This window comes from Monomorium pharaonis, chromosome 4 (assembly GCF_013373865.1).
Source record: "Monomorium pharaonis isolate MP-MQ-018 chromosome 4, ASM1337386v2, whole genome shotgun sequence".
Classification (NCBI taxonomy): Eukaryota; Metazoa; Arthropoda; class Insecta; order Hymenoptera; family Formicidae; genus Monomorium; species Monomorium pharaonis.
Genome location: NC_050470.1, coordinates 20,922,186 through 20,949,142, shown reverse-complemented (window position 1 = coordinate 20,949,142; position 26,957 = coordinate 20,922,186). Strand labels below are relative to the sequence as shown.

General features: G+C 34.2%; 3 protein-coding genes across 4 annotated transcripts in view; 1 reads left to right on the top strand and 2 right to left on the bottom strand.

Annotated features, from left to right (window-relative positions):
• Positions 1-1,793: 1,793 nt before the first annotated feature.
• LOC105830300 (carboxy-terminal domain RNA polymerase II polypeptide A small phosphatase 1) lies at positions 1,794-7,812 on the bottom strand. Of its 2 annotated transcripts, XM_036286182.1 has the most exons (5): positions 7,673-7,812; positions 6,074-6,507; positions 5,388-5,573; positions 3,504-5,245; positions 1,794-3,208 (listed from the first exon to the last, which is right to left on the bottom strand). In XM_036286182.1, exons 1-4 carry the CDS (start codon positions 7,740-7,742, stop codon positions 5,048-5,050), a joined length of 888 nt encoding a protein of 295 aa, XP_036142075.1. In that variant the 5' UTR covers positions 7,743-7,812; the 3' UTR covers positions 1,794-3,208; positions 3,504-5,047. The 2 variants fall into 2 exon arrangements, with proteins under 2 accessions (XP_036142075.1, XP_036142076.1); XM_036286183.1 differs by lacking the exons at positions 1,794-3,208; positions 7,673-7,812 and adding an exon at positions 7,253-7,654 and having other exon boundaries at positions 4,372-5,245.
• A 486-nt stretch (positions 7,813-8,298) lies between these two features.
• Positions 8,299-26,957, top strand: part of LOC118645314 — a 51,059-nt gene continuing 32,400 nt past the window's right edge. Inside the window, exon 1 of the mRNA XM_036286188.1 lies at positions 8,299-8,404. The gene's annotated coding sequence lies outside the window, so the exon portion shown is untranslated. The remainder of the gene's footprint in view (positions 8,405-26,957) is intronic.
• LOC105835465 (coenzyme Q-binding protein COQ10 homolog B, mitochondrial) lies at positions 16,620-26,016 on the bottom strand. The gene is made up of 3 exons (XM_012678766.3): positions 25,840-26,016; positions 18,264-18,386; positions 16,620-17,300 (listed from the first exon to the last, which is right to left on the bottom strand). Exons 1-3 carry the CDS (start codon positions 25,845-25,847, stop codon positions 16,856-16,858), a joined length of 576 nt encoding a protein of 191 aa, XP_012534220.1. The 5' UTR covers positions 25,848-26,016; the 3' UTR covers positions 16,620-16,855.

Genomic DNA, 26,957 nt, shown 5'->3' with positions numbered 1-26,957 from the left:
AGTTAAACGCCAACACACATTGTACACATGTACATGTGTATTTACACACACACACACACACACACACACACACACACACACACACACACACACACACACACACAATTATTTTATAAATTTGTCGCTTCATTATGCGTAGCAAGGCGGTCCGAAATCATGATTGCGATTTCAAGAGGGAGAACATTATTGGCAACTTTCTCACTCGCGTTTTTTCTTGCTTCAAACTATGTTAAGATATCACGTGTTTGCGTACGAAACATTGAATTATCAAGTCCGCAAGTATTAAAAAAAACTTTCAGCGTATGTATCTCTTGTAAATAAATAAATAAAATGGACGCTCGAATTGCACGGTCTTTTAAAAACTGTACATACTTCTCACAACTTTTTTCGATTACAAGATTCCATTTTATCTAATTGATAATATAGTTTATATATCTTCGCATATAAACTTCGCTCAACTCCTTCTAGATCATATCGATAAAAAGTAAAAATGGACTTTTCATACGCAATAACGTAATAATTCTGTGCTGTAGCTAAAATGCTTTAAGATCCTTGAATCCTTAGATTCTTCTTCGCGTTTGTGTATAATTTTGATCTATGCATCTGTGCATCCGTGATTTCTTCGACTCTACATAGCAAGTTCCTGGATTTTTTTGGAATTCTAATCCAAATTGCAATTTGCTCGAGCTTTCAAATTGTTAGATTTCCAAACGCCGCTAAATATACTTTTGATTTCTTACTAGCTGATTTATTTCAGATGCCAAATTTTTGATAGCTTTCAATCCTTCTGATATCTCAAAGATAAAATTCCTCTCGATTATTCTTAGCTTCTAAATCATAGATTTACTACGCTAACGTAAATTTTTCTTTTAAGTATCACAAAACAGTGTTGGATCATTGCACACTTAGATATATTGATGGATTCGTGGATTTTTACATCCTTACAGTCTCGGATTTTAGAATAATCGATTTAGATTCCTAAATACCGTCAACTTTCCTTTACTGAGCAGAGATCCATGGATTTTTTAATTCCGCCAAATTTCGTTCAACTTTTTGGATGCTTGGACGACCTATAGATTCTCGGATCCTCGGATCGTGCACAGATTTGTCCCGGAACGGATATATGTCGGTCATTACTTACGTTAACGGAGTCGTTTCGATGGGCGTTATTATAAAGAGAATATTATGATATACATTCGCGCGTAACGTTTACAAGAGAAACAACGGCACATTTACTAAGTACAGAAGGATGGAAGAATTGGAAGCCACATCAAAAATCTCTTTGTTAAAATCTCTTTCTTAGTTTAAGTAGAAATAATATAATTCGAAATGGTCGGATGTTTCCGAGCTACCATTATATATATATATACATATATATACATATATATATATATATATATATATATATATATATATCGATAAAAATTAATAAAACATTTCAAAATACAGAGTAGTCTAAAAATTCTATCACGATTGCGCGCATGAAGGAAGACAACTTTCTGATAAAATTAAAAAAAAATTTGCACGATAGTTTTGGTATTTTCAAAGTAGTTTCGTATATACAAAGTAATTTCTCATATGTGTATGTGCATATCATATATATGAATTTTTTCATTAATCATACAATCATATCATATTTAAATCACGTTTTGCATTTTTTCTCATGTATATCTGTCATATTCAGAGATTAAAAATGATTTTGTACTATCATATTTGAATATATAGAACACTTGATATTCATAATTTTTTTACTTTTCCTAAAAAAAATTTTTTGCAATTTTGGAAAATTTTGGTCTTCTGAATTGTACATGTCGACAAGAAATTATCTTTTTATCAGTTATCATTGATGTGATTTTGATTGTTGAACTACTCTGTATTTGAAGGAAGAAAAAAATAAAACAGACGCAGCTGAGTTTGTTACAAGCTGATATTGATAATCAATATACTTCATGAATATCAATATACATTAAATATATCGATTATAATATCGTCAATTCAATGCAAAAGTTCGAAAATTTTCACCATTTTCACTTAAAATTGAGATGTTCTGATTAGAATCCAGCCGCATAATTTTTTAGTAAAAAGATGTGCAAAGTAAAAATTTAACGTCTTCTGCATCTAAGTGACGACATCACCGTCGATACTTACAATAATATAATTATATTATATAATATAATAATATTAACAGAAGTAAAAACCCGAAAAAAATAACAATATGAATTAATTATGGTAGTACCATGCACTTTGTACATTCATTATGTTCGATCAAGCAGCCGTGATTGTTTACAAATTACGCATTAGTAAATATATGCATATACGCGTAGGGGTATACTGCTGCTTATCTATTGCCCTTCACATTGGGCTATATCTAAATTATTCTAATTTGTTAAAACATTACCGTGCAATTCGTTTCGTTGAAGCAAAAAATTGGTAATTGTTAAATTCGTAAAATCCATTAAAACATCTCTTTTTTTTTTTACATAGATTCGCGCGCGCGCGCGCGCGCGCGTGTGTGTGTGTGTGCGTGTGCAAATAAGTTATAAAATTTAGAAAAAAAATATTAAATAGTTAATGTTTTCTTAATCATTACAGAAATTACTGTAAAATTAGAATTTTACAAAGTAATTTCTTCTCCTTTCCAAATTTCCCTTTATTTCTTTATTTCGATATATTTCACATAGATTGGCAGTTACGTATGTCTGATAATTCAAATTGGCAGTTATTAGTAGTATAACGGGATGAAAATACATTAGCGAATTTACGATAAAAAAATGTGAGATAATATAATATTTGAATATAACATTAATTTTGTATGTATGTATATGGACATATGTCTACATGCGCACAAACGCACACACATACGCACACATATACACATTAAACAATGTATATTAAAAATGTTATTAACATATACACAAAAGATTACATGTATATACATTCATCGAATAAAAAAATGCCTGGATTATAATTACAAAATTTGATTCGAAATTGAATTTATTATCATTTTTTTGCTCCAAAAAAACAAATAGTTGAACATGACATAACTTCATAGCTTGGAGGGAAAGAATGATATGCATTGGCCCAGCTTTCAGTTTATCATTATTGACAATAATTTGATTCACGATTATTTTCGAATATTTAATTTATCATCCTCTTCTTTTCTTTCAACAGCACATTTAATTTAGTTTTGATGTGACCTCTTTAATTTCTGTAAAACAATCAATATTTTTTTTCAATAAGCTTATCTTAATTTTTAAAAATCATGTACTTTTTATCTTAAATTTTCTGAAACTTTTTTGACAGTTTGACAAAAAAATTTAGCTGCTGAATAAAAGTAAAAATTAATAATATTCAGAGAGATATCAGTGTAATTAAAATATTTTATTCCAATAGATTAGAAACAAATATAAAATATAAAACTATTTACTTAATAATGAAAACTGGTAAAGGTAAAAATTAAAATGCTTATAAATATCAAAGTGAATAAAAAAAGTAGTACATACCCTGTAAAATTTCAATGTCACCGTCTTAAATGCCGCATACACAGCGTTCTACAAAAGGTGTGTACCAGCAGCAGGAAATATTATACTTAACACAATACTCAAATGCAATATCAATGAAATGCTTAATTTGCATGTAAATTTTTCAACAGCCAATAATTTTGTTGGATGTAACACATTTAATAACAGCAATTGAATAATTATAATTTTAATATTTTATGACTGCTAGATTTTATAATAAACTTTGTTAATATACTAATTGTACTATTCACTGCATACTACAAGAATATAAAAGACTTTAAAAATATCTTTTAGCATATGTTTATAAAGCAATTTATATGACACTTTAATATAGATGATGAAAATTTAACCGAGAATGCACAGAAAGTTATTATTTCTACTCCTCGACAATGTAAAGCGAGTAGTATTCTACCAGTGATAATATATTCTTATGAACTTGAACTTCTTAGTCTTGAATTACATTCTGAAAATGTTAAAAAAAACCTGTTTGGGCTTTAATGAGATTAAGCTTGCATATTTGTTTTTTCATAGTTTCTCAAATAATTAAAGCAAAATAATTAAAGCACTATAAAATATTTTAATTTCAAGATTCTTATCTAAATTTTCAATTGATATTTATTATAGATTTTTGTTTCAAACTTTGTATCCACGAATTATAAAATTATATAAGTTCTAAAAATTTTCGAATCTTCTTACAGTATTATTTTAAATAATTAAAATAACAGTTAAAATAAAATTTTTCCATCTTAGATTTCTAACAAATAAAAGACTTTAAATGGCTACCTGCTACTGTTACTCTCCCTTTTTTCAATATTCTGTAAGTTGGGTCAGAAGCACTCATAAACGTAATCAGGACATTGATGCTCTCTCTGTAATCAAATCTAAGTGAATAGAGTTTGTAATGTCTCATTTTGAATTAAAGAAAAAACTACGGCAACAGCATGGCCCATCAAACGACTCGATTTCTTTTCCTATCTTTTCCTCTCTTCATACTTTCTCTCTTTCTTGTAAAACTACATTTTTTAGTATACATTACAGTATACAATCACCGGCAATCACTCTAATTATTCTTTTTTCTCTCTCTCGATCGATCAACAATTGTTTCTATAAACAATTTCCACTCGATGGAGATTCCTGATTTTATCCTTCACTAGATTCTTTTGTTGAGTACAGACGTATTTTCAGTCTGCCCGATGCGGACAGGATCGATATAGTTCGTCGCTTTTAACGCTTGGTGCAAAATGGAAGAACACTCGCGCTTCAAAACTGACTCAGTCTTCATTGCGTTGCTCGCCAGGAAGAAAGATATCAGCAGCTATGACTGTGTGTGTCAACTTAATGATGCGCTCTTTCAAGATATGACATTTAGCTCCGCTGAATCGGAGCGATTTTTCCAAAGATCAACGAGGAGCACTTCGGGATCCTTCACCACAAAGCGAGTGGGTCACGTGGAGTAGTCCCCTTAAAATCCTCCGGAAGGTGCATTGAGCGACAAGACTGGCTGAGTTGCCAGGATTCAGGTGGGGCTAGGAAGCAGCCATTGAAATTGATGTCGGCAGACTCTGATTGCTCTGCACCGCGTGCGCAGGTATCTGATTGTAAGGATGATTGCTATTACACAGTACCGTGTAGATATTTTCCACATTGCTGAGCTTTTCGAAGAAGGGGATTAGATCCAGGAGCTCGGAGTCCGTCATGTCATCAAACCAGGATGCCACTGGAACCTACAGGAGAATTATATCTTTATTATTAGCCACCATTAGAACTCAGAAAACATTATTCAATTACGAAAATAAAAGTAACATGTATAAATTTTATTTAACAGTGAGATTTTCATCTTTTTCACGTATCATTATTATAACTTACTGCGTTATCTGGATGGAAAATGTAACTGGCAGGACTATTATCTACAATAATAATTTGTTGCAAATCCCGACCTAATTTGTTCAAATCCTTAACATAGTTTCCTCTATGAAACACACAGGATTCTCTGAATAACCTTGCTCTGAATACACCCCATCGATCTAATAGATCCGCCACTGGGTCTGCATACTGTAAATATTAAGTTACAATATAGTTATAAATATTAAATAAATAATTGTGAATTAAATAAATAATTGTAAATCGTGAAATCTTTTTATAAAGTCTTATTTTATAATAAATAATACAAATTAATTTAAATTTGCCTTAATAAAAATATTATAAGTTATTTTATAATAATTACATAAAGAGAAATTAATCTTTTTTATCTAACAAGATAATTTTTTTGTGAACATATAATAATATAGATAATTGAATAATAAAATCTATGTTCCATATATAGAATGTTTTAAATCTATTGTATCAATCTTTTATTTTTCTCAAATTTATAGTAAATTAGATCTTATATAAGTAGATAACACTATACAACACAAACAATCAATTATTGCAAGAACATTTTTAATTAAATTAACATATAATAATCAAACTGTAAAATGCGTTTATTTTGTACTTATTAAGAACACAGGCTAATTATTTCTTTACTCTACTTTCAGTTTTTTAAATAAACTTACCTTAGCCAAGCTTGCAGTGAATAGTACACATTCATATAATTCACCCATTCTTTGCAAAAATTCGTCTACATAAGGCCTCTTTAAGACATACACTTGATGTACCGTTCCATCAATCTCTACAGGAACAACAAAGTCTGCATTGTTGATCGGTTTGAAAGAACTATGCACCAAAGTCTCGTCCAAGTCGATTACCATACACTTTTTGTGCATGTCTTGATGTCTGACTGGTGGTAGAAGAAACCTCGGTGATCCGGTGCCAGGTGGTGGTGAGCCACGGCCATCACCTTGCAAAGAACTAGCCTTAGAGCTCTTTGAACTACCACCTCGACCTCTTCCAAAACAGCAGAGCAGTGAGCGCAAGAGCCCACGTCCCCTCGGCTTCTTGCCACTCGACGTAGTATTATTGGCTGCTTCATTTTCTCGAGGTAATTGGGCTGCAAGAAGATGACCAATTACTACTGCATCAATTACTGTTACATATTAGACAAATTGAATTTAAAAAAAAGATTTAGTTGCAAATTATATATCTCCAAATTACATATTCTAAACATGCTTAGAGCAGATGCTATTGCATCTTATGCTTGTTATCTATATAAAATATAAATAAACAAGTATATATGTATATATATATTTTATTACATATGTAACAAAGGTACATTTTCTCAATTTCACCAACAAAAAAGTACACTGATCAGACCTGATACTTGATGTAAACTCCAAATTTTACTTTAAAAGATTAATTTATGTTTTCTTTCTGTTTTTGCTTATCTTTTTCATATTTTTACATACTATTTTATCCACAATTATGTTTCTTGTCCTTTCGGAGTTAACTTTTATCTTGTCATTTTTGATAACAGTATATGTACCTGCGTATGTGTGTTTAAAAAGAAAAAGATAATCAAATCAACAAACAAGAAACATGAAGCAAAGAACACTTTGTAGAATTAATTTGAAGACTCATTTTGTGATATTTTCAACCTAAAAAGTTCAAAACAAGCAATTGTACCTTTTACACATATGCAAATACATATATACATACATACATACATACATACATACATACATACACACATACATACATACATACACACATACATACATACATACACACATACAACATACAGACATACGTACATACATATATACAATTATGGAACATAATGTGTTGCTGCAATTAACCTTTTGCAGCAAGCATTTTTTGTCGTTTTCTTGCCCTTAGAGAGCCTCTCGTAAAAGGTTAAAGGGCATGACATAGCACAGGAAAGTAAGAAGATTTGTGACATCGCGGAAGACGTACGATACGGACACGTTACAAGGGATGTTCGAAAAAGGGATGGCAATCGGATGTAGCGGAGTGCAAGGGGGCGGGAAATACGGGCACGGAAAACGATCCGCGTGAAGTTGCTCGCGTACGGCAAACGATAAAGTTCGGCGATGTAGAACAAGGAAAGGAATGCGAGTGTAGACATCGTAACAGGTGCAGGGAGAAACGGAATCCTCCGGTGCAGCATCTGGAGAGCGTTACGGGAATGTCGCAGGGGTGGAGGCGAGAGAAGGAAGACGGGAAGGAGGCGCGAGTCCGTTTACGCGGATACGCACCTTTCTCGCTGTTGAACGCGCCTAACTCGTCATCCCGCGACACTTGGGTGATAATGGACGATGCGTCCATTTAAACATTAGTCGGTGGTCCCTGCTGCGTGCTTGATCGCGAATTCCGTTAACGCGCGCGCGCGCGCGCCAGCCGACGGACGGACGGGCGGGCAAACGAGCGAGCGAGCAAGCAAGTGAACACACACGCGCGCGCGCGCGCGCGCGAGAACAGAGAGCACGATGGCCTCGCGCGCGCGCGAGATTGGGACAAGAACGAGCAAGACACGATCGGGCGAATCGCACAGGCGCGCGCGCGCGTGTGCAAAAGAAAGGGAGAGAGAAAGCGAGAGCGCGACGCATACACAAGCTAACCTCACTCTCTCGCTCGTGCCGCACGAAACAACCCCCTCAACGTCCCGCGTCACTCCCCACTATTTCCAATTTCCACCGTCACTGCTGCTGCCGCTGCCGTCACCAGACACCACCACCACCATCGGCATCACCACCCTGGCGCCGCTGTCCTCCCTTCCACTACCCCTACTCTACGTAGATCGGCGCGCGACGATGGATGGAGATGCATAGGCGCAGATACGACGACACATGACGATACACGCCACTGCTGGTACACGCAAGTATACGCGCGAAGGATCGATCAGGATCGACGGATGTGAAGATCAATGGAGATCTCCTTTCCAAGGAATCGCCCACGCGGGTTGAAACTTTAGCGAGAATTTCCTCAGGGTGACGATTTATTTATAATAATGAAACGAAACGATGTCGCACTTTTTCATCCTTCTCTCGGGATACACATGTGTGCACTACGCTACACTCTCTTTCTCCGATCACTCGCGGCACTCTGTGCGCTTTCCTTTCCTTATTCACATGCCACACCTATCACCCGTTGCGCAGTTCATTGCTATTCCGACGGTGCATCGGTCGGTGGACGACCGTGAACGGTGTCTCTGCCGCGTGGCTCCGTTTTTGTGTCGTACGTTCTTCGCGGAAAGGAGCGCGCGCAATGCGCGTATATGCCCCTAACTGATGTATGTACTTTGACGTGACGCAAGGCGCGACACTTCAATCGCACGCTCCTAACGCGCGGAGATACGTCGGCATATGTATATAGTAGTTGATACTAGAACATTATATATACGCGACACTTAACCTTAGAACACACGGACGAAAGTCCGCATTTCGGACTGGATCGCCGCGGCCTCGTGCGACACGAGAATCCTAACGTGAATGATTTTCACGCGATTAACATAGCAGAACGTGTGATGATGCAGAAAAGAATATTTAGAATTTTGTACCGCACTAAATATAACTCAAATTTTAATATGACGAAGAGAAAAAACCGAATATATCGAGAATTGAAACATATATATCAACCGAGATTTAATGCAAGTTGTAATTTATAGTAAAACAAAATATTAAGTTTCGGTTTAAAAAGCTCGTAACAGACTGTCCGCATCAAAGATTGAGATTACGGTTAAGTTGATGGGATTTGACCAATTGAAAACTGATAGAGAACTCTTTATTCTGATTGGTCGAACCTAGTTATACTTTGAGATCCGTATTCAGAACGCGCTAACAAAAATGCTAGCGCGTTGTTATCCAATAGAAGAATCTGTATTATAAAAAACATATTTTTCTATTGGATAACAACATTTTTGTTAGCGTGTTCTGAATACGGGCCTGAGGGTGCGGTCCCATGAAGCGAATTATGCGGAAGCGGAACGAGCGGACCACCAATCACAGGACCATTTCGACGGAATCTTTGAAAGAGTTCTATCAGAATGATCCCGCGATTGGTGATCCGCTCGTTTCGCTTCCGCATAATCCGCTTCATCGGACCGCACCCTGAGTCTTTTCAAACAGATTTGCATAATAATTCGGATACAAATAATTATGTAGTTATACGGAGCCACCTTTGATTTTAATGTCCTTTACATATGTTATCAAGGTCATCAATCTGAGTAATGTTGTTTTAGGACGCGCTCGCGCGGTATTTATTAAAAAGTTATTAACACAGAAAGTTTTTACGAATTATTTGTAAAAAACTTAATCGACACTTTTTCGCTGTGGCTACACACACAGGACGGGATTCATAGACCGATCTTAAGCTCAAGCATTGTCTTAAGTCTAGCTTCGAGCCGACTTGAGACTTACTTAACCAATGAAATAACAGCATTGACGTCTCAAGATCATGCTTAAGCTGGAACTTGAATAAGATTCGACTATGAATTCCGGCCACACGCACGCTGGGGAAGGTGCAAGGTGGGCCTTCGCTCCCCCTTCCACACCCACCCCATTGGTAGAGGTGCCCTGGTTGATGATAAATTACGATTTAACTGACATAGTTATTTCTCAACAAGGTAAATGTTTATAATAGCTACTGGTTTAAAAAATAAATACTTATATATTTTTTATTAACAATCAACAAAACTACTACAGAAATGGAATGTAGAAATGTTTTTAGGGAGAGGCAAGTCTTTCTTGAGAAGTTACATAATATATATATCTCTGCTTTACTTAAAACAAATCTACGTGGTGTAGAGAACGCGTGGGTAGGGTTATATAAGGGACGAAGGCCTTCCCCTACAATCCCACATTAATTTTTATAAAGCACGCATTTTTGCGTGCTTTAAAATAAGAAAATCAATTTATTATTACTCTAAACCTACTCTAAACCTAATTATTATTGTCCTAGGCTGCTTTCCTTTTAGGGAACACAATCAACACAAGTATCGTTTTATCTTTGTTACTCATTCAACATAAAAAAGATAGAACGATGCTTGTGTCAATTGTGTTTGCTAAAAGGAAAGCAGCCCTAATCTGAATCCTATAAAGAAATATGGGTAAATCTTAACAAAAGGGAATCCAGCTCTAATAAATAATAAAGTCACTATTAAAATAAAGCATGCACAAATGCGTGCTTTGAAATAAGAAAATCTATTAATTTAATTATTATCCTAATCTTTTATGCAAAGTCGCAATCCATGTAGTGCAGAGAATGCGTGGGCGGGGTACAAGGGCAGTTCTTTGCCCTTCCTCCACATCCCCGCAGTAATTTTTATAAAGCACGCATAAATTAATACATTTTCTTATTTTAAAGCACGTAAAATGCGTGCTTTATAAAAATTAATGAGAGAATGTAGGGGGAGGACGAAGCCTATAATTTGTTATTGAAGCATTGCCCCTCCTTAAAAACATTTCTACATTCCATTTCTATTGTAATTTTGTTGATTGGTAATGAAAAAAATTGATTTTTTGCACTAGTAACTATTATAGACCAGGGGCTCGATTCTTGAATTCATTCGCAAGAGAAACGTATTCGCAAATTCTGTTCTTACAGAAAAGTTGAAAATTTATTGGCTATTATATATAGCTTTTAACCAATACACTTGCAATTTTTCTGTTAGAGCAAATATTTGCACATACGTTTCTCTTGTGAATGAATTCAAGAATCCAGCCCCAGTAAATATTATAGACATTCAGGGCCCCCGCACAGACTTCTGCATAACATAAAATGCATAATGCATAAAAGAATTAACCAATCAGGTCTTTTTTCTATCCTGGGGAAGAAAATAGACGACTCTAATAGCGTTTTCGATTTGCTGACTCGACCCGACTCCGAGTCAATGGTTTGTTCCTTTTATCTTCATTTCTTGCACAGTTTATCACTTTTTTGCAGTGGAAAAGAACAAACCATTGACTCGGAGTCAGGTCGAGTCATCAAATCGAAAACGCTATAATTGATTAAAGATGGAAGCACATAAAACTACAGGAGCCATAAAGCAGAATGCAGAAGCCATAGCGCATGCGCTATGGTATTACTTTATCTGTTATGGCAAAATATAGAGATACTATGGCCGGAATTCATAGTCGAATCTTAGGCCGGAATTCATAGTCGAATCTTATTCAAGTTCCAGCTTAAGCACGATCTTGAGACGTCAATGTTGTTATTTCATTGGTTAAGTAAGTCTCAAGTCGGCTCAAAGCTAGACTTAAGACAATGCTTAAGCTTAAGATCGGTCTATGAATCCCGTCCTTATTCAAGTTCCAGCTTAAGCACAATTTTGAGACGTCAATGCTATTATTTCATTGGTTAAGTAAGTCTCAAGTCGACTCGAAGCTAGACTTAAGACAATGCTTGAGCTTAAGATCGATCTAAGGCCGGAATTCATAGTCGAATCTTATTCAAGTTCCAGCTTAAGCACGATCTTGAGACGTCAATGCTGTTATTTCATTGGTTAAGTAAGTCTCAAGTTGGCTCGAAGCTAGACTTAAGACAATGCTTGAGCTTAAGATCGGTCTATGAATCCCGTCCTATAACTGAGATTCGCCAATGTGTCGTCTTTGGGGTAAAACCGGATATCGGATATGACATTTTCGATGGCGGTTTATTTTGATTGTAAATGCAAGAATACAATATATATATTTTTTTATTTGTAGTTATTGATATTTAATAATCGTGAACAAAATAAATATTAAAACACAATATATTAAAAAAAAAGGTTTAGGCATATTTCATTAATTTTCCCATGTAAGGTTAAGTAATATAAATTAATTATTAAGAAATTATATTTTATTATATATAAATACATATTATGTTTATATACACATTATGTATTATAAATATAATTTAAGCATTGTATTTAGACTTGTAGAAAAATATGTGCAACCTCAGGTTTCTCTCTGATTTTATATTCTATTTGGTAGACACGTAGACACTCTGTTTTCTTTTGACAGGTGATAGGTTAGGTCGGCTAGGCTTTCTCTGTCAGTTATATCTATCTTTCTCTCTCATACTTCCGGTTATACCCCAAGCGACGGGAGCCAATCAGAAATCGTTAACGCATTGGCGAATCTCTGTTATAATATCTCTAGCAAAATGTAATACTATAGCGCATGCGCTATGGCTTCTGCATTCTGCCTTATGGCTCCTGTAATTTTATGTGCTTCCACCTTAATTCTCTTATGCGTCATGCACTATGCGTTATGTAAAAGTCTGTGCGGGGGCCCTTAGGACCATCATACACAAAATGACATAAGCTGCATAAGCATTAGCGTAAGACCGATGAACCAATCAGTTCTCAGCATAAAGTCGCCATATTGATATACATAAGATGCTTATTGGCCTAGACCTCTTATGGCTTCAGCAGACCAGCGCGATTCTGTTGCGCGCAACGCGCGATGTCCAATGAACGACCGCCTTTCCGCTCATCTCTGTACGGCCATCGCGCGTCGCCTTTTATTTTAGCTATATTTAGCTTATTTTTTTTACTATTGCCACAAAATCGCTATAAGGGCCTTCACACATGAATTGACATAACCATAACGTAAGGTTTTGACGCATCAGATTGGGCGACCATAACCGTAACCTGCCGTAACCGGCTAATTCAAGTACGTGATTGGTTGAAACCTTACTGTTACGGTTATGTCAATTCATGTGTGAGGGTCTTAACAGCTGATGACAGCTCGCCATGGACGCCATATTCTTAATTGTACAACCAACGCATGCGCAAAAGAAAATCAGACCATCAATTTCTCTCTACTGTCGCTACTGTATCATAGAGCTTGTATTAATGGAGGGGAGCCTTGGTGCATCGCGACCTTTAAGTATATATACATGGAGGAGGAATTGCTATGGTTTCATGTAGACCGAAAGTGTGTCCAAGATCTGTGCGAGAGAGAAAGGTATATCATGATACTCGCTTTCTCTGCGCATGCGTTAATATCATTATCTGCACCGAAGTTTCAACACTTCTTGTGCACTTCTTGTGCACTTTTGTACTTATTTACGGATTGTATGTGTGTGTAAAACATACAATGCCAGCCATTGTACATATAGCCCTAGTTTACACCGAGCACTTGGTACGCGTATCAAATAGTAAATAACTAGTGAATGTGTTTAATCATTGGCTGATCAGCTTAAATCCACTACTTGATACGCGTACCAAGTGCTCGGTGTAAACTAGGGCATAGCGTTTGACGCATGCGCAGAGAGAGCAGGTATCATGATATACCTTTCTCTCTCGCACAGATCCTGGACACACTTTCAGTGCTGGCATTTCTCCTCCATGTATATATACTCAAAGTCGCGACGCGCGCGAGGAAAATCGACAGAGAGGTGGATATATTTTGTCTTTTTTTGTGTGGGAACAGGTTCGTAACTATACAATCTGAGGCCCGATTCTCGAACTCGTACGAAAAAAAATTGCGTACAAAGATAACACTGTGCATTCATTAAGTGGTACATAATTCAGAATCTAAAAGATGCATGCCAATCAATGAATGCACAGTATTACTTTCGTATGTAAAAATTTTTTGTACTAATTATAACAGCCCAAGACTCAAGTAGACACCAAGTAAGTAGGCTCGTACCTGTCGTACTGCTCGTATATGTGACACTTCTTTCCTTCTAGAAAACGGAGTGGTGAGGAGTCCAATACGAAAAGAGACAGAATATATGAGAATATATTTATGTCTCTGTCGATTCTCCCTGCGCGGACTCCGGCATATAGCAATGACCCCTCCATTAATACAAGCTTATCTATGGTTACCACTTACATCAAAGGTGCCGATGCTCACTGTCGCTACTGTATATACTTAATATACTGTGCCTGGGGGTCAATCATAAATCTTTTCCCTAGCGTGAACTTTTGTAAAAAGTGAAACAGTGGGTGTTTACGATAATGGCTATCCGAGTAATTTTCTCTAGGACCGAAATATATGATAAGCACAACCATCTACTATCATCATGATTCGTGACAACTCAATGCTGTCCGGTATAGCCAAATCATCACGAGCAAGTTGTGAGTTGCGAATTCCGTGAGTTTGTAGCAGGTAACCTAAAAAATACGATATAAATATTATGAATAATTTGATTATTACAATTAAAAATAATTTGTTTTTAATGTATGGTAAAATTATTAACTTTATTAAAATAGTAATTATGTAACACAATCATGTATTTTTAAAATATTGTCTAATATTTATATCGTACTTTTTAGGTTACCTGCTATAAACTCACGGAACTTGCAACACGCTCGTGATGTTGATTTGGCTATACCAGACAGCATTAAGTTGTCACGAATCATGATGGTAGTAGATGGCTGTACTTATCATATATTTCGGTTCTAGAGAAAATTATTCGGATAGCCATTATCGTAAACACCCCGTAACTTTTTCTTTAGGGCGGAAACGTGAAAAATGAAAAATTTCATGTAATTATCTCTTTCTATTGATGTTGAATAGAAAGAGACAGTAACTTAAAACTTTTCATTTTTCACGTTTCCGCTTTAGGGGAAAAATTATACGATTGATACCCTGTAGATGAACGACGGAAGGGGAAGGGTCTTCGCATGGACGCCATTTTGGAGTCACAAAATATGTGTGTGTTGTACGCTTTGAATATATATACATGGAGAAGGAATGCCAGCATTAAAAGTGTCCAAGATCTGTGCGAAAGAGAAAAGTATAGCATGATACTTGCTCTCTCTGCGCATGCGTGCGCAGTATTATAGACGCTATAAGTTAGGGCCACCGCACAAACTCTTCCATAACGCGTTACGTTACGTTAAGTACTCCATACGAACCTAAGTTGTACTTAAAATTTAACTTAAATCAACGCACAAAGAAATCCTTAACGTAAGAACTTAAGAACTTACGTTAAAAGTTTCTTTGTGCGTTGATGTAAGTTTAATTTTAAGTACGAACTTAGGTTTATGGAGCACTTAACGTAACGTAACGTGTTACGAAAAAGCTTGTGCGGTGGCTCTTACAATGGCTGGCATTGTATGTTTTCACCATAGACATAGTAAGTATAGACCGAGCATTCCGCTGTAAGCGTTGATGCATACGAAAATAAAGAGAAAAGATATATGAAGAATCTCTTTCTCTCTCTGACATCATCGTAGTAGGGAGAGCCTGACAGAGGAAATGATGGATCGACGCGAGGAGATGAGGAGAAGCTCCCCACTTCTCCGGCATTAAAAAGAGAAAGAGATTCTTCATATCTTTTCTCTTTCTTTTCATATGCATCAACGCTTATACAGCGGAATGCTCGGTCTATACTTACTATGTCTATAGTTTTCACATACACATACAATTCATACATTAAGTACAGAAATGCACAAGAAGTGTTAAAACTGCGGTGCAGGTAATGATATTGAGCATGCGCAGAGAGGACGAATATCACCCTATATACCTTTCTCTCTCGCACAGATCTTGGACACACTTTCGGTCTACATAAAACAAAGCAATTCCTCCTCCATGTATATATACTCAAAGGTTTTCACACACACATACAATTCGTACAGAAGTGAACAAGTGGCCTGTTCTTTTTAGCTGCACTGGTGCACTGGTGCAACAAGTTAAAGTGAGACAAATATATTTTTTCTCATTTTAACTTATTGCACCAGTGCAGCAGTGCAGCTAAAAAGAACAGGTCTATGAAGTGTTAAAACTGCGGTGCAGGTAATGATATTGAGCATGCGCAGAGAGGACGAATATCACCTTATACTTTTCTCTCTCGCACAGATCTTGGACACACTTTCGGTCTACATGGAACAAAGCAATTCCTCCTCCATTTATATATATTCAAAGGTTGTACGAGAAGAGTGAGTGAGTAGTAGTAGAAGTGGAAGTTATAACTATTGATTAGTGTAATTTTTGAACGTGACGCAGTTGGCCGTCCTTATATTTCATCCCACCCATCTTTTGTGTTCTAGTAATTTTATTGTGTCTTATTGTCAATATTTTTCTCTATTTTATTTTTTCTATTCACATTTACCTCTTGGACATATCCCAGTAATCTTTTTACTTCTTAGTCGTCCAATTTCTTGCGAGAGAGATGGGTATCATTAATGAAATTGATTGGTATTTTTCAACAATATATGTTGGAACCACTTTTTACATATAAAAAATATACATATTGAGTCAAAGACAGGAGGCTAAATTCTTAAAGTGTTTTTATTTCATATATTTAAACCCATGAATTTAAAAATAAATGTATTAATGTAAGCATATGGTTCATGGTTTTTTATCACCCTGAGTTATATATATATATTATCTTCTGTTGTATGCAACTCGCATATATTTATTTTAAAGAGTTAATTAATAATAAATTTATTATTACAAAAAAATAAATATTTTTTTATATTTAATGATTTCTGTAAGTATTTCTTGTCACCTTTGCAATCGTACTGTCTTTAAACATGGCTGGCCATACCTTCTCGCGGCTTCATCAAGAAAGGCATTTTCCATTTGCCTTACAATTTCATTGAAGAATAAATTTGATAAATGAGAATAAATGGCAGATTTGAATTCAAAAGATAAGGAGAAGTCAATCACGCATGTCTCGAGATTGTTTTTCAGTCCAGGACTAAATAACCACAGAGTATCTAAATGATCAAATAATCTTCCATCCTTACATTCAGCTTTAACTATTCTTGGATACACCGTAGTCACCTTCGAAGTATAACTTTCGTTTATAGGTGGGAATCCAATTACTAAATTGGCTTTTAGAAAGTCTTTGGTCTTTAAAGTAATCTCAGATTTCTTACAAAAAGGTAAAAAATTCTTGTAATTTTCTACATCGGCAACCACGTAGTACATTTTCTCCATTGAAAAGCTACAAAAAAAAATATTTATTTAAATGGTGCATGCTACGTTAAAAATGTAAATCGATCATTTGAGAAACAACACAGTTTCTCACAACAAATCTCTCTTTCAGATGAAAAAAATTATCAAGATTTTCCAAAAGCAGCACTAAAAATAATTAAAAAATGTAAAAGTGTCATTATCTGATACATCGAGTAGAATTTATCACTATGTCTAATTATAAAACTAATTTTAAAAAATTATTTGGAAAATTTTGACTTATACGTGTTTCTCGTATGAGTACGCACACACACACGCACCAATTCATGTATTTTATATAAAATTTTATACAATGTGTGTGTGTGTGTGTGTGTGTGTGTGTGTGTGTGCGCGTGCGCGCGCGCGCGTTACAACATAAATTAAATAGTTTGCAGTAATGTTCAAATACTATAATATTATAATACTATAAAACATTGTTTAAATACTATTCAGAGAGTGATATAAGACAATAAAAAATAATACAACACTCAGCTTTTTGTACAAGAGTACAAAAAACTGTTATACTCGTACTGCATACCATATTTTTTGTTATCTGTGCGCCGCTGTGTAGTCCCTTGTATCTTACGTTCTCGCAAATTGACAGATTAACCAAAGTTAAGTTAGGTTAGGTTAGGTTAAGTTAAGACCAAACGACATAGCGTTGGTCAATTCTGCGAGAGTTACTATATGCGTGTTGCGAGAGGACACGTATGTAAATGCTAAAATCAAACGTGTCGAAAAAGTCGTGCTGGAATGTTTTTCGCCACAATTCACGCCATCTATCGGATGATAAGAACTGTGCAATAATGTTAAAATGCTAAAAAGTCGATGACTTCATTCACAAAAAAAATGAAAGGGACCACTTTCGACGCACATATAACAAAAAAAAAAAAAAAAAAACAAAAAAAAAACAGATTTTTAAAGTCTTTCTTTTATATCTGTTTATTTTTATTACCCAACTAATTTGCGACCTTCATATTCTTTGATTCTATGACTTGCTTTTGTTCTATACATTCGCCACAAGTTTTGCTTGGAAGAATCATATTTCCATGGCAATTGTGCCAAGACAAATGTGTGCCTAAAATGTTTTTACACATAACTTAATGCAGAAATTAACTTTAAATTATATGAGTAATTAATTAATAATAAAAATGTATATTAAAACAATCAGTTCTTATTGATTTTGTAGTGTTAATAATAAGTAAACAAAATTAAAACTTGAATCTGAGTTTTACTAGTATTAATACACAAATATTAATACACTGATTAACAATTTTGAGATAAAAATTTGTATTCCCCTGATAAAAAAAATATATTATTAAAATGTTTACTGAACATTTATTTCAATTGACTACTTTTTATTAAAATTAAGATTAATTAAAATACATTAAAATTTATTAAAATCAATTAAAATAAGTGATGTGAGAGCGGCGGCCATCGGGCCGATCGACTTGTCCTTGGTCGCCGTGGGGGCGGCGGTTGTGAGCCGGGAGAGGTGGGTGGTATTTGCTTCCTTTTGCATTGCCATTATGGTGCGAAGGGAGACGGACGAGAGGGTGAGACGGGAGGAGACGTCCCCCCACCTTTCCCTCTCCGGGGGGAGCGCCGCGATGCGCAACAAAGGACGCCCCCTCCGGGCGTCCCAGCCCATCTGTGGGACGCCTAAAGGGAGACCCACAGATGGGCCGGGAGGGATGACAATGGCGGGGAGGCGACGGGCGGTCGGGTTAAGCTGGTCACACACACTTTCCGTAGAACGTAACAGTAAGATTTCGACATGTTGGATTGGGCGACCGTAACAGTAAGCGACTAAATCAAGTACGTGATTGGTCAAAACCTTACTGTTACGTTCTACGGAAAGTGTGTGTGACCCGCTTTAGTCCTGGGCCTATCGTCCCCTCCCCCCTCTTTCACCTCTTGCAGAGGGGATCACAGATTTGATCAACGCGTGCATGCAAGGGGTGACTGGCCCTCCCCTATCCGGAGGAGAGATGCCCCCCCCCGCCCCAGGAGGGAGCCGAGCGTAAGGTTGCCCTCCCGGGGGGGGAAACGGGATTGGGGCGAGGCGGTAGGACACCGGCCCGTGGAGGACCGGACCCTCGCCCCGCCCTCCCCTCCCTTGGGCTGGTGGGGCCGCGGGGGGGAGGCATATCGGCGCGACTGAACCCCCGGCTTCCCCGGACTGCGTTCCCCTCCTCCTGGTATGGTAATATCCATAGAGAAAAAGAGTTAGAGCTAAATGCGGAGAAAAAAGTAAAGGTGAAAGTAATTAATAGGAATGAGAAGAAAATTTAGAAACATAAAAATAGGAAGATAAGGGGATAAACTTGCCGTTACGTTTAATAGGGATAGGGGATTATAAAGAGCACATAAAAAAGCTAGGAAAAGAGAAAGGTGACAGCTAACAAGGTCTGGGTCTAGGAGAAAAAATGGTAAAAATAATTTTAGGAAAAGATTAGAGAAAGAAAGGAGGAAGAAAAGAAAAAGAGTAGAAATAATAGAAAATAAGAAAAGGTTTAAATAGAAAGGTTGGACAATATAGTAAAGAAATATAATTATAAGTTGAAATATTGTAAACAGAGAAAAAATGGAAAGATAAGTGAAAGAAAAATAATGAGATATGATTAGATTATATTATAGGTAGGCTTTGTGCGGTGCGATAAGATGCGGTGCAATATGTTATGTTATGTTATGTTAAAGATGCTAGAAAAAAGAAAGGAGGCAACTAACATGGTATAAAGTCTAAGAGTTAGTATTTGTAGAAATAATTTTAATAATGGAAGGTAGAAAGAATGTTTAGAGAAAAGAGGGAGGACAGAGAAAAGAAATAGAGGTTGTAGAAAGTAGAGGAAAAGGTATATGTAGAAAGGTTAATAGATAAAGTAATATATAGTAATATATAGATAAAAAAAGTATAAGTTGAAAAAAAACTAAACAGAGTAAAGATTGAAAGATAGTGGCGAGAAAAAACGTTTATATAGGATTATAGTGTATTCTATGTAGGATTCTCTTCTTGGCTATTGTGTACTGAACAGAATAGAGATTATTATATATGTAGGATTCTTGCAATTGTAGTGGAGCAATAAGATATGTTATGTTATATAATATTAAAGAAAGCCATGCGACGCACCAGTTAGAATAGAAAGATAGTTAAATGGATGGATGGAGAAATAAGTGTGCTAAAAAAGATTGTAAAGTAAGTCCTCTTCTTGGCAAGTGCAATGCTGAAGTGTATAAAGATTCTATTCTAATAAATCTTAATAAATTTCAATTGAAAGATTTTCAATAAAATTATTATCAAAATATTTCCAGAGTTGCTTTATTTTAAAATATTTTCATTTATTTATATTTATAAATAAACTGTATATGACAATAAAAAACATTATTTAGTTAAAATAATTTTATAAATTATACAAATTATACATAATAATAAAAAATAATATATATTTAAAAGAGCTATTTCAAAAAACTATCAAATTATCAAATTATTGTATCTTAAAACATACAAAAATCATCAAAACAAAACGGAATGTATTTTAAAGATAAAAATTAATAATTCACATGGTATTAACAAAATTTTAGAAAAATGCTGCCAGTGCACGTTATGATAACCCTCTAACTCTTTTTTTTCGTTGTTTTTTTGACATCATTTTTTTAAAAATTGTGAGTCAATATTCAAATTTGAACAATAATTTGTGTTCAAAAATATATTAGAAATAATTATTCATTTGTGATACAAAAAAATTAAATTTTAATTTTATTTGATAGGGCATTTTCTAACAAAAAACACAAAAAGATACAGTGCAATACAATAAATTATTTTATTCATGTTTAACACTGACAAACAAACAAAATAACTATATTGCACTATATTTTTCTATAATTCTTGTTGGAAAATTCTCAGTGAATACTTTCCAGTAATGGAACACAATTATCCACTATGTAACACAGTATCAATTTGTCTAACTGCTTAACTTCTTTATTTCACTTTTCTATTTCAACATTACATTTTACCACTAAAAATGTAATGATAATATCCATGGACTTGGACAGAACATAGAAATCATATATATATATCATAATTTTATCATAAGAATATCATTCATATTATATTATCAAATAACAAACAATTAAAGAATAAGTCAAGATTTATTATCGTAATATCATCAAGTTCTTGTAAGCATCATTTGTCCCTGTTTAACATTTCATAAACAACAAAGATGAAATTTTCAAGTATTTATAAACTTGATTTATATTCTTTAATATTTAGTCAACAAGGGTGAAATAATGCTTAAAACTGTAAGTACCAAAGCAAACACAGCTTAAGTCATGACAATGTCCTTAGGACATTATTATAATTGTGTTCAATGGAAAATAATATAAAACAACATAATAGGATTATATCAATACTCATAATCGAGTTTTATATTTAAAATCATATTAAGTAATATCTTAACATCAACCAATCACAAGAGAATATTAGCATCTTAAAACATTACTTGAGATAATCTTGAAATAAAATTTGATAAAATTTTGCCATAATCACATCATGTTTTAATTGTGTTAACTTAACAGAATGATTGATCTACAATCTTAAGACAAATTTTATGACTTAAATCTTTGTCTTTAGTAACACACAATAACTATCTTGTGTCTCAAATCTTAGGGCCTTAGTAGAACAACTAATTTATAATTTCAAGACAATGTTTTAAGTTCGCGACAATCGCGAACTTGAAAATTCTTATTTTAATGAAACTTGGCATAAATGTAGAGGAGGTAAATACATAAATTTATAATTTTTTAGTTGGTGCTTACAAACGGTTTAAGAGTTAAAATCACCCTTCAAAAATTGAGAGTTTTTGCTTTTTCTCGATACATCTCGTAAACTAAATATAAAAAGTTTTATACAAAAGTTTTACATCATAAATACTTCTATTTAACTGTGCTGTTCATTAAAAAAAAAACAATTTTTTTTCAAAAATTTACCCTTTTTACCTTCCCTATATTAAATATTTATTGTATCAAAATTTCAATTTCAGTGAAATTTGGCACAAATGTAGAGGGAGGCAATAAACAAATTTAGAAAATTTTAGTTGGTGCTCAAAAATGGTTTAAAGGGTTAAAATCCTTTAAAGATTGAGACATTTTTGCCTTTTTTTCGATATACACTGGCGCAAAAAAACAAAACAAAATTTTTGACCAATTTTTAGGCAATCTTCAAAGTGATGCAACTTTGCAAAAAATCATCCAAATTACATGTACTTTTTTTTAAATTAAAAGGCAAAGACTCTACTTTGAAAATCTCTACGCAAAAGTTTGATTTGTTAAGTGCGAACCTTTTGTATCGCATGAAAACCAAACATGTGTTTTTTCATTGAAAAAAGTAAAAGTTTGTTATCATTTTGCACAAGTTTCTCGTTAAAATATTGCTAATATTGATTCAGATTTTTAAAGTTGATTTTCTAAGCAATTTAAAAAACATGTCGATACGATGTTTTTTGTTGATTGCACGCGAGTTTGAAATTTGCACTGCACTTTAAGGTATTTTAGCGAATAAATACGGTATTTTTTGAATATCATGAATTTTGAATATCAATATGATTGCACATTGATTTTATTCGTGTTGAACTCAATCATACCGCTGTCATCAAAGTGACCCGATCTGCACCACGTGGAGAATGACGATCGGATTTTGTACATCATGTGGCCTTGAAAAGGCTGATTTTTTAAAATAAAATTTGAACTTTTATTTTTTATGTATGAGTATGTGTATATATATATGTATGTTTACGTGTCTGTGTGGGTTTATGAGTATAGAATCTATACTCATCTATACTCATCTATATGTAAACATACATATATACATACTCACGTATAAACATCGTATCAACATGTTTTTTTTTAAATTGCTTAGAAAAGAATCAACTTTAAGAATCTGAATTAATATTAGCAAGATTTTAACGAGAAACTTGTGCAAAATGATAACAAACTTTTACTTTTTTCAATTAAAAAACACATGTTTGGTTTTCATGGGATACAAAAGGTTCGCACTTAACAAATCAAACTTTTGCGTAGGGATTCTCAAAGTAGAATCTTTGCCCTTTAATTTAAAAAAAAGTACATGTAATTTGGATAATTTTTCGCAAAGTTGCATCACTTTGAAGATTGCCTAAAAATCGGTCGAAAATTTTGTTTCGTTTTTTTGCGCCAGTGTATTTTGTAAACTTAACAGAACATCAAAAAATGTTTGGTACAAAAGTTTTACAGTATAAATATCTCCATTTAACTACTCTGTTCATTTTTCGAAAAAAAATTTATCAAAAACTTTTTTTAATTAAAAAAAATATTAAATAAAATTGACTCTTATGTATCTGGCATTTATAAAGTAATTAAACTATCGCATACTACGTATTATTTATATCATCTATGTGTATATTATCTGTTATAATACTATATATTTATATTAACTGCATTCCTGTATGTATTTTTTTATGTGACAGTGCGCAATATTAGAGTAGTCACATTGTTTTCACATAATGTCCATTCTCTGTAATGTCACATATTTTACATTCATGTTTTATATTCATATTACGTATGAATCATATATGTTGTATAAAATGAAAATCACGTATTAATATAAGATTGGTACCTATTTAAATGATGACGCGTCATTTTCACATTAATATTGTACTGATATTAATATTTTTCATGTGTAGAAATATTTTTCTTGCCCATATATATATATGCATGCATTTTATGACTGACATTCTCACCGTGCTGATAAGAAATATTATGCCACATATTTGAAGATTTTTTCTGTAACATAAATGTAGTTGTTATAAATATCTAATTGTCTAAATAACTTATTACAATTATCTATCTTCGTATCTTTTTTCAAATATTTTTACTATTGATACTTACATTATTTTTATTCCTCATAATGTTTGCAATCATGATGTTGCTCAAAGAAATGATGGAGACAAAGATATTGCTTACACCAAAAAAATGTATCACAAAGATGATATACGTAGTAATACGTGAAGTAATACGTAGTATACAATAGTATAATTAATTACTTTATAAATGCTGGATACATAAAATTTAATTTTATTTAACATTTTTTTAATAAAAAAATGTTTTTTAATTAAATTTTTTTTCAAAAAATGAATAGCGCAATTAAATGGAGGTTTATACTGTAAAACTTTTGTATAAAACATTTTTGATGTTTTGTTAAGTTTACAAGATATATGGAAAAAAGGTAAAAATGTCTCAATCTTTGAAGGGTTTTAACTCTTTAATTCGTTTTTGAGCACCAACTAAAATTTTCTGAATTCGTGTATTGCCCCCCTCTACATTTGTGCTGAATTTCACTGAAATTGAAATTTTGATGCAATAAATATTCAACATAGGAGAGATAAAAAGAGGTAAAAATTAAAAAAAAAATTTTTTAATGAACAGCATAGTTAAATAGAAGTATTAAAGTTGTAAAACTTTTGTATAAAACATTTTTTGATATTTTGTTTAGTTTACGATATATCGAGAAAAGGCAAAAATCCTCAATTTTTGAAGGATGGTTTCAACCCTTTAAACCATTTATAAGCACCAACTAAAAATTTTTTAATTCATGTATTTACCCCTCTACATTTATGCCAAGTTTTATTAAAATCAGAATTTTGAGTTTGCTAGGTTCCCTTGTTAGTAATGCATAATAATTGTCTTACATTTCAAGATTTTAAATTACAAGCAGACTTACCTTTTAGCTTAAAAAAATTTTAAGAGAGCACCTGATTTATGATTTCAAGACAATGTTTTATGCTTTAAATCTTTGTTTTTTGTAATCTACAATGATTATCAAGCATGATAACATTTTGGGCAAACTAATCTATAACAACACATGTAATCATGTATTGTTATAGATTTGATATATATTTGTTGATATTGAAATAAAACATATTACAAATTTAGCAACACGATTACTTATATATACTATTGGTTAAAGACATTTTAAAAAGAAAACAGTCAACAATAAATACATTATATTGTTTATAATATAACAGCATCATGACAACAACAAATAATTGATAAGAAAATGAAACTGATAAATAGAAATTGTTAAAAATAAAATTCATATGAGTTCAACCTGACAGACATAATGCTGTCTTACCTTGTTCCAAGTTAGTCTAAATTAGTTGCTGCAACAATTGTTGGCAATACAACTGCAACATCAAGACATTTGGCTATCTAGGAACTATCTTGTGTCTCAAGTTTTAACAAATTCTTTTTAGTTTAAGTACAAGACAGTTATTGTGCGTTACTAAAAACAAAGATATAAAGCATAAAACAATGTCCGAAAATTATAAATCAGTCGTCCTGCAAAGGCCCAGAAAAAGTGGAAAATATTGACAATGAATCGTGCACAGTATTAATGTTGTCTGTGTACGTTACTGGAAAGCACCCGATATCATTCGCGTTACGTAACTTCGATAACCTCAAAATGCTATGCAAAATTTTGAATCAAAATAATACATTACCTGTGCATGTTGAGTGTAAAATGTTAAATTTTATTGATATCCGGCAATGTGCTTTTTATTTGACATGCCAAAATCTCATAACTTTGAATTAACCTCATCCTATGTTTGACTTGTATGGTTTGTTCGCGTCGCCAGGCCCCGACATGCTCCTACTCACTCCAACGCATTCTAATAGGTTGGCGTCATCGGAATCAACGTATTGGAGTGCGTTGGGGTGAATAGGAGCATGTCGGAGCATGTGACGCGAACAGACCCGTAGTTTGTTCGCGTCGCCATGCTCCGACATGCTCCTATTCACCCCAACGCACTCCAATACGTTGATTCCGATGACGCCAACCTATTAGAATGCGTTGTTGGAGTGAGTAGGAGCATGTCGGAGCATGGCGACGCGAACAAACCATTGGTTTGACCTTAAGGGCTGTCACACACAAAGCTCTAGTTTACACCGAGCACTTGGTACGCGTATCAAGTAGTGAATTTAAGCTGATCAGCCAATGATTAAACACATTCACTAGTTATTTACTATTTGATACGCGTACCAAGCGCTCGGTGTAAACTATGGTTTGTTCGCGTCGCCATGCTCCGACATGCTCCTACTCACTCCAACGCATTCTAATAGGTTGGCGTCATCGGAATCAACGTATTGGAGTGCGTTGGGGTGAATAGGAGCATGTCGGAGCATGTGACGCGAACAGACCCCTAGAGTATGCTGCGGTCCACTTGACGCTACAAATGCTTCGAAGCGTTTGATTGACCAATCGAAACAAAGATTTTACAAATTGACCAATCAAAGAATGCTTCGAAACGTTTATAGAGGGTGCGTTCGAAAATAGCTTTCGCTGGTGCTAGAAGAAAAAGTTAAGTTGGTAGTTTTGAGAATTTCCAACGCTGCGTTCGTTTTCTCCCAGTTGGGAACTGGGAGTAGTTGGAGACCGATCAAATGGGTGCATTTAGTGGGTTACACGACATTTTCCCGAAAACTAGATGAGAAAATGTTGGTACTAACCAAATTCTCTAGGCAATACCGTTTCAATTTCTGCAGGTTAGTAACACTGTTAAAGTAGTAAATCCAAGGTTTGCAGAGTCGGTTTTGACGTATGCGCGCGTATATGTCAAAC

Coding starts and splice junctions, on each gene's coding strand:
- LOC105830300 (XM_036286182.1), bottom strand. CDS start 7,742: ATGGACGCATCGTCCATTATCACCCAAGTGTCGCGGGATGACGAGTTA. Junction 6,508..7,672: donor CGCGTTCAACAGCGAGAAAG/GTGCGTATCCGC, acceptor ATCTTCTTGCAG/CCCAATTACCTCGAGAAAAT. Junction 5,574..6,073: donor TCACTGCAAGCTTGGCTAAG/GTAAGTTTATTT, acceptor TAATATTTACAG/TATGCAGACCCAGTGGCGGA.
- LOC105835465 (XM_012678766.3), bottom strand. Junction 17,301..18,263: donor GAAGGTCGCAAATTAGTTGG/GTAATAAAAATA, acceptor TTTTTTTTGTAG/CTTTTCAATGGAGAAAATGT.